Below are 12,325 nucleotides of genomic sequence, written 5' to 3'. Positions count from 1 at the left end.
GGTGCTCTTACCCACTGAGCCATCTCACCAGCCCGCAAAAATATTTTTAATATAGCAGGCATCAGAAGTGTGATATTTATTTAAGTGGCTTTATGGAGGGGCATCTGAGCAAAGCAATAGATGCCAGTTGGTAGAGTTCTAAGTGTGTAAGTGTTTTGTCTTTGGAGCTGAGCATGGTGGTGCACCCCGTTAATCCCAGCACTCCAAGAGTCAGGCAGATCTCTGATTTCGAAGCTAGCCTGGTCTACAAAGCAAAGTTCCAGGCTAGCCAGGGCTACAGAGTGAAACTCTGGCAAAAAACAAAACAAAACAAAACAACAACAACAAAAACAAAAACACCAAAAAAACCCAAAAAAAACAAAAACCAACCAACCAACCAACAGACCAACCAACCAACCAAACAAACAAAAAAACAATAAATTTTTTTTAAAAAATGTTATCTTCAGACTGATGAGATGGCTCAGCAGGCAAAAGAGCTTGGCATGCAAATCCACTAGCCCAAGTTTAGCCCTGGAACCCGGGCAGAAAGAGAGCTCTGACAGGCACACAGCACCATGGCATACTCAAACCAGGACACACCCATACAGTAATAATAACAAATAAAATGGAATTTAAAATATTTGTATGGGCTGATAGAGCGTCTGTCTCGGTGACTGAGAACCCGCCTAGGATGCGCAAGACCCTAGGCTCAATCCCCGGTGCACACACACAATTGGTACTTCTTTTTTTAAAAGTGTTCTAATTCTTTGTATAATAAATTGAAACTCAGAAGAAAAAATTTTGCATTTTAAAAGGAATTTTAAAAATTAAGTTTAAGGTAAACTATGTATTTACTGTGTGCACATGTTCTTGTGGGTGAGTTTATACTCATGTATGCAAGCACACTTGGAGGCCAGAAGCCTGTGGTGAGTGTCTTCCTCTGTTGCTTTTTGAGACAAGGTCTCTTACTGAAACAGAGCTCACTGATACCACTGGACTGGCAGGCCAACAAGCCTAAGGCATCGTCAGCGCTGGGATTATTGGCATTCACCATTTGCAGCTTTTAGTGGGTGCTTGAGGGTAGGGACTTTAGGATTGAGCCATCTCTCTAGGCCGGAAAGAACTCTTTAAATTGATTAAGTACAAATTGTATATGTTTATGACCACATCATGCTGCTTAGATAGAGCTATGTCTCCTGGGATGGTTAATTCACACTATTTTAACATATGTAACACATGGGTTTTTTCTTTTGTTTTTTGTTTTTTGTTTTTTTAAGTTTCCTATAGCCCAGGTTGACCTCCAACTTGATAGCAGTCGAGGATGGATGACTTTGAACTTCTGATCTTCCAGGCCCTACCTCTTGAGTGCTGGGATTATAGGCATGAGGACCACACCTAGTTTTAGGTAGTAGTGGGGACTGAACCTGGGTCTTAGTGTTTGATAGGTAACTACACGAGCTGCATTTCTAGCCCACATACTTATCTTTGTGTGTGTTGTGCTAAGGACACTTAAAGTCTACTCTTAGTAATTTACAATTGTATCACATTGTTATTAACTGTAATAATGATGAAGTATTAAGAATATCGACTGTACTCATTTTGTGGACTAGCTACACCCAATAAACCCAATGAGTTGTTTTGGTGACAGTTTCTGAATATGATTATTCCAAGCATTAAATGAGGTAAAATATTTAGCAGCCTGCCTGAGGTATGTTAAGTACTCAGCATACTTTTAAACTATTCTGTTTTAGATAAATCTAATCTAATCTTTAGGTGTATGCGTGCTTTGCCTGCATGTATGCATGTGCACCAGGTCCATGCATGGCAGCCATGGAGGGCATAAGAGAGGACCAGCTCTCCTGGAACTGTAGTTACAGATGGTTGTGAGCCACTGAGTGGGTGCTGGGAACTGAACCCAGGTCCTCTGCAAGAGCACACAATGCTCTTAACTGCTGAGCTCCAGCCCCAGTCAGCATATCTTAAAATAACCTTTCAGGTAATATATGTGGGAAAGCAAAAACTAAAATAACACCAAAAAACTATACACGTTTATTTTTTTACCTTTTTCGAATTTTGTTTTGAAACACAAGACTGTCAGTGTAACCCAGGTTGTCCTCAAACTCAGAATCTTCCTACTGTCCCCCCACAGAGTGTTGGATTTAGAGGTCTGAACCACCACACCCAGTCAACGTTCCCTTCCATTACTACTGTAACTGCTTGGGATCTCTAAGCAAAAGTCAGATTTTGTTGTTAAGGAAGGTTGACAGAGGGGCTGGTGAGATGGCTCAGTGGGTAAGAGCACCCGACTGCTCTTCCGAAGGAGTTCAAATCCCAGCAACCACATGGTGGCTCACAACCATCCGTAACAAGATCTGACTCCCTCTTCTGGAGTGTCTGAAGACAGTTACAGTGTACTTACATATAATAAATAAATAAATCTTTTAAAAAAAAAAAAAAAAAAAAAGGAAGGTTGACAGAGCAGTGAGACAGTAATGTTCTAGGCAGAACCAAGTGTAACAACCCAAGGTTCCTGGCTGAATTCCAGTGTGAGTGGTTTACATTCTCCAACTTCCAAATAATTTTTATTATTAGCCAACACTTGTCCATCGCAGCAACATACACAGCACATAAAGGGTAACAGCCTCCCTTGGCATGTTGGCAAGCTGGACAGACTTTCCACTGCGGGTCCTTCCTTATCTGACTGGGGTGCGATAGTTTTCCACCCCTCCAATAATTCTTAGCCCGGGATGTTTCTAGACCCCAAGGGCCAAGCGGTTACTAAGAACAAAAGAGATTAAATATGGACACCTTGTAGAATTCTAGGGAATGAAGCAATGTACATTATAAACATTTAGCTGTGATGTCTGAGATTAAACACGGACTTTCATTAGCCTCCACCACGCCTTGCTGATAAACTGAAGATGGCTTTTCAGCCTGTACAGACCGCACAGAATACAATAGCACCCAACAGCTCTCAGCCAGTGAGACCAGTTCAGAGTCCTTCAAGTACCCCTATGCCCTCCCCTACTTCAAATCCCTCCCACTCCCCTCCCCCAGCGGAAGGAGGAGTGAAGGAGCAGTATACAATTTAAAGCCTCTTCATAAGCGTGTGAACGAATTTCAAGCATGCTAAACACCTCGGTCTCCCAACCTAATTAGAACTCGAAGAAGAGAGGCGTTTGTGGGACATTTAAAACTTGGAGTATACTAACCCATCAGGAGAGCGCCACTGTGTGTCCCTGCGTTGATTGTGCGCAGCAGGTCTTTTCACGGTTCCTACTGCCCCAGTGCGCCCCTCTTATCGGGTCTCAACCTCGCCAGAGTGCACAGCAGCCAACCCTGGGGGACCAAGCACCCTGAGCTGTACACTGTTCTAGTTCAAGAGTCTTTCTCTGTGGGCAAATTCGGATCTGCCAGGGATTATAAACCGCAACTGCTAAGGACTAACGTCTCTAGAGACTTCCAAAACTGGAAAGAAATTCATTCTTTTGTCACAACGACAAGATTTTGTTGTATATAAAAGGGCAAAGCCTGGGAAATATCGATATTTCCAAGGGAGGGGTGAGTGGTAAAGATTGTGAACTCTGCTGTCCAACTTCTGGTTTCGGATTCCAGGTTTGCCATCAGAGCGCCTACTGTGTGCCAGGAGCTCGCACAGGGAGGGGCACAAGTTTGTCAACGTCTCTGCTGTCTTGTTAGCTCAGCTGTGTAGGTCAAGTTCTGAGGCGTTCTGGCCTCAGAATCCTACGGTATCCAGATCGCGTATCAAGGTGTAAACGATTAACTAACACGAGGTTGCTCATTAAGTACTAGCACGTCTGTCACCTAGCACAAGGCAGCTTAGAAAGAGGACAGGTGGCACAGCCGAATTGACCTCTCATCCCTTTAAACAAGCGCCAGACCTCGATAAGGACACTTAGCTGAAGAGAGGTGGCCTGGTGGAGGCCCTGGAAGCCGGCGTTCAGAGAGCAGAACCCTCAGGAAAGTGAGTACCATCCTGGTGAACCACCGCAGAGAACTCCAGAAGGACTTGGGGCCGGGTTTCCCGCCCGGGTTCTCTGGGAGGGCTGATTAGCATTGACCCCGCCCTCGTAACTTCCCGATCCACTATTGGCCGACGCTCTTCCGCTGCCCGCTCCGGGCGGGGCCGCGGGGCGCTCGCGGAGAGGCCAGGACAGCAGGGCGGTGGGCGGGGACCCGGAGAGCGCTTCGTGGGACGGCCCAGCTCGGGGCAGGGCGGGAGGGGGCGGTCCCGGGGCGGGGCCTCCCGGCGGGCATTAGAGGCAGGTGACCCGGGCGGGGCGGGAGAGGGCAGTCAGCCTGCGGCCGAGACTTGTCCGCTGCCGTCGCGCACTGCTCGGAGCTCCCTGGAGGTGGGCGAAAGTGTGCGAGAGCGCGGGGGAGGAGCCGAGCGGGGCGCGTCCCGAGAGCGCCGCCACCGCCCCCCGGAGTCTGCTGGAGCGCGGAGCCCCCTGCAGGGGACGCGGCGAGCGGCTGGCGGGACGCGGCGGCGGGCGCGGACCATGCAGTCCCCGCCCGGCCAGCGCTGGCTGCTCGCTGTGCTGTGAGGTGGCGGGGTCCCCTCCGGCTGCCGCACCCCTCTCCGCGCAGTTCAAGTGCTGCCCGGCGCCCTTGCCCTTCGTCCCGGCCCCGGGACGCCGGTGGAAGGCACGGCCTGCCCCTGCCTTGCTCTGCCCGAATCATGCAGGGGGCCCCGAAGGAAGAGAAGGCGACTGACCGGCCCGCGCCGCCCGTGGTCGAGGGGCGCCCTGCTCTCTGAAACGCCCTCCACCTGCTGCCATGTGTCGCCGCCACAGGTACCTAGCTTGTCGTTAAACTTTCCCAGCTCTGGCCCGATTCGGAGTCGCGCGACTGAGGAGCCCGACTGGTCGCAGACATCTGCCGCCCAGTAGGATCCTCCGAGGTGAGAGCCCGCGTCTTCCCAGTTCACCCGGTTCCTCTGCCCCCATCTAGGGGACTGAGCTCTCTGGCCCCAGGCACAGCCTGCAGGGCCGGGCCAGAAAAGAGAGGCGGGCGCCGGCAGTGGGGTGGAGGGGGTGGGGGCGTCTGAAGTTTGGTTCTAGGAGGAGGGGAGGAAAGGAGTTAATCTTGATATTGGAGCCGGTTTACGGAGACCAAGTGGTTGGCGCTCCTCTAAGAGGAGTGGTTGCGATTTTTCTTTTCCCCTACCTTCTCTTTTAAGAGTTCTGTCCTTGGAGTCGGAGCCCTAATCATCCCTCCAGCCCTATCTGGTGTGGAACTGAGTGCTGCCGGCGGAGGCAGCGCCTTCCCGAAACAGTTTATCTTTGGACGGATTTCTTTAAGAGAAAAAGAAACCAACAGGTTGCCAGCCCGGGCGTCACACTCAAGACTCCGGAGAGGGAAGCCCCGGCCGCAGATTCGTCGGCCAACGCAGACCCTCTCGGGCAGCGGGAGGCAAAGGGAAGAAGGAGACGATGGCTCGACCCGACCCGTCTGCGCCTCCCTCTCTTCTGCTGCTGTTGCTGGCTCAGCTGGTGGGCCGGGCAGCGGCCGCCTCCAAGGCCCCGGTGTGCCAGGAAATCACGGTGCCCATGTGCCGCGGCATCGGCTACAACCTGACGCACATGCCCAACCAGTTCAACCATGACACGCAGGACGAAGCGGGCCTGGAGGTGCACCAATTCTGGCCGCTGGTGGAGATCCACTGCTCCCCGGACCTGCGCTTCTTCCTGTGCTCCATGTACACGCCCATCTGTTTGCCTGACTACCACAAGCCGCTACCACCGTGCCGCTCCGTGTGCGAGCGCGCCAAGGCCGGCTGCTCGCCGCTCATGCGCCAGTACGGCTTCGCCTGGCCCGAGCGCATGAGCTGTGACCGCCTCCCTGTGCTGGGCGGCGACGCCGAGGTTCTGTGCATGGATTATAACCGAAGCGAAGCCACCACCGCGTCCCCCAAGTCCTTCCCAGCCAAGCCTACTCTCCCAGGACCACCAGGGGCGCCATCTTCCGGGGGCGAGTGCCCCTCGGGAGGCCCATCTGTGTGCACGTGCCGCGAGCCCTTCGTGCCCATCCTGAAGGAGTCACACCCACTCTACAACAAGGTGCGCACCGGCCAAGTGCCCAACTGCGCGGTGCCCTGCTACCAGCCGTCCTTCAGCCCGGATGAGCGCACGTTCGCCACCTTCTGGATTGGCCTGTGGTCTGTGCTGTGCTTCATCTCCACGTCCACCACCGTCGCCACCTTCCTCATTGACATGGAACGATTCCGCTACCCTGAGCGCCCCATCATCTTCTTGTCTGCGTGCTACCTGTGTGTGTCCCTGGGATTCTTGGTGCGCCTGGTCGTGGGCCATGCCAGCGTCGCCTGCAGCCGTGAGCACAGCCACATTCACTATGAGACTACCGGCCCTGCGCTGTGCACGGTTGTCTTCCTCTTAGTCTACTTCTTTGGCATGGCCAGCTCCATCTGGTGGGTCATCCTGTCGCTCACCTGGTTCTTGGCGGCTGGCATGAAGTGGGGCAATGAAGCCATCGCAGGCTATGCACAGTACTTCCACCTTGCTGCCTGGCTCATCCCCAGCGTCAAGTCCATTACGGCGCTGGCACTGAGCTCGGTGGACGGGGACCCAGTGGCTGGCATCTGCTACGTGGGCAACCAAAACCTGAACTCACTACGAGGCTTTGTCTTGGGCCCACTGGTGCTGTACCTGTTGGTGGGCACGCTCTTCCTTCTGGCAGGCTTCGTGTCACTCTTCCGCATCCGGAGCGTCATCAAGCAGGGTGGCACTAAGACGGACAAGCTGGAGAAGCTCATGATCCGCATCGGCATCTTCACCCTGCTCTACACGGTGCCAGCCAGCATCGTGGTGGCCTGCTACCTGTATGAGCAGCACTACCGGGAGAGCTGGGAGGCAGCCCTCACCTGTGCGTGTCCAGGCCCGGACGCTGGCCAGCCACGCGCCAAACCCGAGTACTGGGTGCTCATGCTCAAGTACTTCATGTGCCTGGTGGTGGGCATCACGTCGGGAGTCTGGATCTGGTCCGGCAAGACCCTGGAGTCTTGGCGGCGGTTCACCAGCCGCTGCTGCTGCAGCTCTCGGCGGGGCCACAAGAGCGGTGGCGCTATGGCCGCAGGAGACTATGCGGAGGCCAGCGCCGCGCTCACCGGCAGGACCGGGCCGCCTGGACCCACCGCCGCATACCACAAGCAAGTGTCACTGTCGCACGTATAGGAAGGCCTGGAGGCCGAGAGGCCCAGGGACAGTGCTGGAAGTTGAAGGGGGCAGTTGTTTCGCTTGGTAGCTTTGTGAAGGTCACTTCCGTTTACCTTCTTGGTGCTGATGTCCCCTTCCTGAGCGGCTTGGAGGGGAAAAGGGGGCGGTTTCGAGAGAGATTACCTGCCCCCAGTCTTCTACCAGAGGGCTTGGCTCGCAGGGCAGTGGCTTAAGTGTATTCTAGTTTGCATTTCTTATTGCTTTCTTTAGAAGTACCTTGTTTTTAATTTATATGTATTTTAACTTTGTTGCATTTTGGCAACAAAATTTACCTTTGCTTTGGGGGCTTCATAATCCTCAAATTGGCATTGTAATAAGGTTACTGTTGGTTCAGGTTTTTTTGGACTGTGTGGTCTAAATTAGGAAAATATATTTCCTATACGTGTCTTTTTTTTTTTTTTTTTTTTTTTTTTTATAAATGTGAACAGTGAAAGGCTGCTGTGAGTGGGAAGGTGTGAAGTGTTCTTTTTTAGGTAGTTTCTTCTTACAGTGCTTAAAATGTCCAGGACACTTAAGAGGCCAGAGGCCATCTACTCCTTTTGTGTCTAGCCCCCTCAAGTCCTCTGTGAAAGTAGAATACGATGCGGTTAGGACCATCCCCCAAGTGACTAGGTAAGAGCTAGGAGTTTTGTAAGCCTCCTTAACCTTGCTCAGCAAGCACTGGGCTCTTGGGCAGCTCAGCTGCCATCATTCTCATCCCCCCCCCCCCATCCCCGTCATCATCGTGTCTTGAATAAGTTAGAGGTAGCATTATAGAGTGGACATAAACATTTGCCATGGAGCCTGAGGGGTGGGGATTGGCTGAATGTGAATTCTGTACTGGTGAGGTGGTGAGCTTTCTGCGGGAGAGGGAGTGGGTGGCTCTTAAAAAGCTCCAGAGAGTGCCCCTTACCCTCCCCCCCTTTTTTGAGAATAAATAAAAAATTGTGCTACAAATTTCTGTAAAAGTAAACCCACTCCCTTTTTCTGGAAGTAGGTAGGACTCCTTGCTAAAGGGGACTCTCTTAGATTAAAGGACAAAAAACGGATATGCTTCCAGTACTTAAAGTAAATTCCCAGTGCTTCGAATCTGCTGCTCTGGGCCGACCTCCTTTATCATGTTAAACAGTCCTCCTTGCTTTTCTTCTTCCTCCTGGTGGAGAGCGGTGATTAGAGACCACACCCACCAGTGAAGTGCTCAGACTGGGGGAGGGAGGCTAGTTACCTGGGAACAAACATTGGCTCATGGGGAAAACAAATGGCCCTGAACTCGGAAGGTTTAAAGCCAGATGTTCTCCAAAGCAGCTACCCCATGCCCTAGTCGCCTGAGAACCACCAAGACTCCTAACTCAAGCTTTGTACTGTGGGGACAGTGTAAAGCTACCGCTGAGACCTGGTTTCTTTTCCTCCCCTTTTGAGAGAGCCTGTATAGTGATGGACAGACACCCCCTCACACAGTTCCCCTGCTATTAGAGTCTGTTTGCTTTCCTAATCTGTTTAACTATTCATTCACTAAGAGTGTGGGGCCATTACTGGGAAGGAAATGGCAGGGCGTACCAGTGACCAAGGCAGAGCGGGGACTGAATTTAGGGATCTAAAATGGCCAAACCACTGAAATGTCACCAAGCTTTCCTAGAGAAACAGCTGGAGTCCAGGCATCCCGATTTTCCTTTGCAGCAGCTGGGGGGTGGAGTGGGGTAGGGGGAGTTAAGCCTGAGCCAGCTTTATGCCCCAGGGACTGAGTAGGGAAAAGCATAGTAGGTTCCCACTGGGAATGTAAGCAGAGGGTGTTCACATTTGTAAAATACCCTGCCCTCGCTCACAGGAGTCAGAATTAAAATTTCAGTGGCTTCCACAAGACCTTGTACACCTAGATGCAGAACTCTGGGAACATCTCATTCTGATGCCCCTTCCGGGAACCTCAATACACTCACTGGCTCAGCACCACTTCTGTTTTTCAAATGAGGTTCTTTTCTTATCACCTTGACCTCTTGCCTTGTTTAGCATAGTCTTCCCAGAACCTGCTCCCTCCCCACCCCCCCAGTCAGCTGTGCATTGTTGCGTTGTTCCCTTCTCACAAAGAAAATTGAAAACTGTGGAGGAATCTAGAAAAAGACATACAGTGTATCTAAAAGTTGTGGAATGGAGCAGATGAAAGTGATCTAATTCATTTTTTTTTTGAATGGTTATTTTTTTTCCTTCTAAGCAACATGCCAAAGTTCTAAAAAAAAAAAAAAAACCGAAAAATACAGCAGTTGAAGTGGGTGCAATGCTAGAGCAGGAGACTAGGTAGGGAATGGCTTTGGAAGGCGCTGCAGAGGCCTCACGTTTTTTGTTCTCTGTGCTCCCCTTTCCTCTCCCTTACCCTTAGACAAAGCGCACCTGCTTCCCTGGAACCTACAGGAGTTCCTAGCCAGCCCTAGGGGAGGGAAGAGGGAAGCTGCCTTCGGATGACTACCCCCTCTTCCCACCCTCTTCCCACCACGTTTCCCTCCACTTTGCATATCTGTACTGATAACAAGAAGTGAAATGAAAAGCCTTGGGGCAGGTAGTTCAGCAACTTCTGCACCGCCAGCTTTGTTGTAGCTGAGAGGACTTGGGGTTGGTTCCAGATCCAGGGCGCATGCCTTTGGCCAGCCATCTCGTTCACCTCTTTAACCATTGGGATACTTCACAGAATAGAGGGTGAGGATTTAGAGAATTTAAAGGAAGAAGCAGAATCTCAAGGGCTCCGATGGCCAGATATTAGGGAGGTTATGTTTTTTAATTAATATTATTTCCCTCCTCACATTTTGAAGTTGTCCGAGTTGGAAGAACATCCTTTTTCTTGGTGCCTTATTGGTTTCTTCTTGCAAGCCTTTGTCAGTTTCCTGTGATCATTAGCAGTGGCCAGGGCCTGTGTGTGTGTGCTCGCGAGCGTCTGTGCTTGTGTGCACTTGTGCGCATGTACAAGCTTAAATAATGTGCCGATGGCACTGCTTCTAAGTTGGTATTCATTAGGCTGTTCCCTCCTGTGCCAGGGCGGCACTAATCTTGACACCGGCTGCCAGGAGAAAACATCATGGATCATACACTGAACTTTAATAACAGCATCAGTGACCTGCACGGGCGAGTGTAGCTGGGAACCCCAGAGCTAGGAAGCACGGTTGTATATTTTAATGAACTGCTACCCCTGCTAAGGAAGCTGCTTTTACTTTTGTGCTCCACAGAAAGACCCAGGGGGGGTAGGAGGGACAAAGCTTTGAATGAGTGTGCTCTAACACTGGCAAACAAGACTGAGCGCAAATCCAGGCAGGTGTGAGACACAGTGGCTAGGAATCGCCTGCTGCCTCTCTCTGCCCTTTCTTGTCTCCAAAGTCCAATCAAGTGATCCTGGGAAAGTGCTTGGGGAGTATCTAACAAGACAGTAAAGAAGGGTAGGAAGATGTAACTAACCTGCTTCAGACTCTCAGAGCCTTCTGGTAGCGCGGTGACAATTGCAGGATTTATTTCATCCAGGATAGTGTCTGTCTGTGGTACATAATTTTAAAAGAATATTAATTCATGTTGTTACAACCTATGTATAGTATGTATGTTCTGTGGGTGTGTATATACGTAATATATATTATATATATATATATATATGAGAGAGAGAGAGAGCTTTAGTGACTTTTGATACGGGTTGGTGCAGGTGAATTTATTACTGAGCCAAATGAGGCACATACCAAGTCAGTAGTTGGAGTCCAGGGCATTCAGTGCTGTGCATGATTTGCATACATGTATAGTGCCTATCCCATGCAGTAAGAATCATCGCCGACATGCCACATCCAGCACCCACAACTCAGAGCCAGCACTATTTTATTTGTAGACAATCAGCTTGAATCTATAGATGATGACTGGCAAATGATTATAATTCTGAACCCGTAACACTCGCAAAAGGAAACCCAGAGTATCTTGAAGAGACGTCTGGTTTGGTTTTGTGCCTGGGAGTCAGTCAGTACAACAGCAATCCTATGTGGTTATGTTAGTCTCGAGATCCTTAACTTGTTGACCTTATTATTTTGGAAATTTTTTGTATTATATTTGTGGGAAGGTAAAATAATGGTTTTAAGATTTTTATCAAATATGGAGATTAGTTATTTATGAAAAACAAAGAAATGTCTATTTTTGTTTCTTTGTTCCCAATTAATGTAGATAACTTTTTAAAATGCATTAAAGCAATGGTGAAGAAAATGTAATGATGGCGTTGAGTCTTTCCTGTTACAGAGAAATGCTTTGGTTTCCAAGAGTAACATCGAGGCACACTCCAGCATGGTCACCACATGTCTCAGATGTCCTTAAAGTATAAGCAACTGAATTTTCATCAGTAAAATTGACCGAACTCTAATTGCAAAAACAACTACATACGACCATTTCCTCCTCTGTGCTCCCTGGGTTTCTCCTGTCTGGGGCTTCCTTCATTCACTTGAGGAAGTGAAAGGAGTTCCACTAAAGAGCAGGGTGTGTCCCGATTGTTTCGTTTGATGGATATGTGTGTGTGATGCATAGTCTTGTGTGTTAGCTGGGGAGCAGGAACTCCCAGCACAGCTTATCCTTCAGACTTCAAATATGGGTTGAGCTCAAATTAACTGTATATCAGGAGCTGCGAGAGGACCTGAATCCATTGAGAATGACACCCCTGGATAAGTTGGATGTCTGAATCTTTACTGCCTTCTTTTTGTATGTTCCTGCCTTGACAAAATTCTACTGACTCCCTAAGGTAGCCACAGAGAGTCTCAGGCATTATGGGAAAATGTGAGAGAAAGATGGGTACTTAAGGTTTTAAATGTAGAGGGCAGAAGTATAATAACGACTAACTCAATGTCAGTATGATTGCAATGGACTACAGTGGCGGGGGGGGGGGGGGGCGGTGCTGGGGAGAAGCATCAGAAAGAGCAACCACAATTCACATGCACAGGGACTCTAGTCAGTATGTCTCCCTCTGTTCTCAGGTCAGCTTTCACCCAGTGGAGGAAGGTTGGAAAGGAGAGTCAGAAACTGGAGCAGAGAGCCCTTATATGTTGGAGGAAAAGTAGGTCCCCCAGATCATTAACAATAAGACCCTCTCCTTTAAATGTCTCAATCAGAGTTCT

General features: G+C 49.9%; 2 protein-coding genes across 3 annotated transcripts; one reads left to right on the top strand and one right to left on the bottom strand.

Moving 5' to 3' along the window:
* Positions 1–2,549: 2,549 nt before the first annotated feature.
* Positions 2,550–5,790, bottom strand: LOC110321742 (translation initiation factor IF-2-like). The gene has a single exon (XM_021198196.1). It carries the CDS (start codon positions 4,681–4,683, stop codon positions 4,087–4,089), a length of 597 nt encoding a protein of 198 aa, XP_021053855.1. The 5' UTR covers positions 4,684–5,790; the 3' UTR covers positions 2,550–4,086.
* Positions 4,283–11,431, top strand: Fzd5 (frizzled class receptor 5). Of its 2 annotated transcripts, none has more exons than XM_021198195.1 (2): positions 4,283–4,903; positions 5,183–11,431. In XM_021198195.1, the coding sequence occupies exon 2, from the start codon at positions 5,436–5,438 to the stop codon at positions 7,191–7,193; it is 1,758 nt and encodes a 585-aa protein (XP_021053854.1). In that variant the 5' UTR covers positions 4,283–4,903; positions 5,183–5,435; the 3' UTR covers positions 7,194–11,431. The 2 variants fall into 2 exon arrangements, with proteins under 2 accessions (XP_021053854.1, XP_021053853.1); XM_021198194.1 differs by having other exon boundaries at positions 4,284–4,796.
* Positions 11,432–12,325: the final 894 nt, after the last annotated feature.

Source organism: Mus pahari, chromosome 5 (assembly GCF_900095145.1).
Source record: "Mus pahari chromosome 5, PAHARI_EIJ_v1.1, whole genome shotgun sequence".
Taxonomy (NCBI): domain Eukaryota; kingdom Metazoa; phylum Chordata; class Mammalia; order Rodentia; family Muridae; genus Mus; species Mus pahari.
The sequence above is the reverse complement of the archived record's forward strand: the minus strand, read 5'-3'. Positions and strand labels throughout refer to the sequence as shown.

Coding starts and splice junctions, on each gene's coding strand:
- Fzd5 (XM_021198195.1), top strand. CDS start 5,436: ATGGCTCGACCCGACCCGTCTGCGCCTCCCTCTCTTCTGCTGCTGTTG.
- LOC110321742 (XM_021198196.1), bottom strand. CDS start 4,683: ATGATTCGGGCAGAGCAAGGCAGGGGCAGGCCGTGCCTTCCACCGGCG.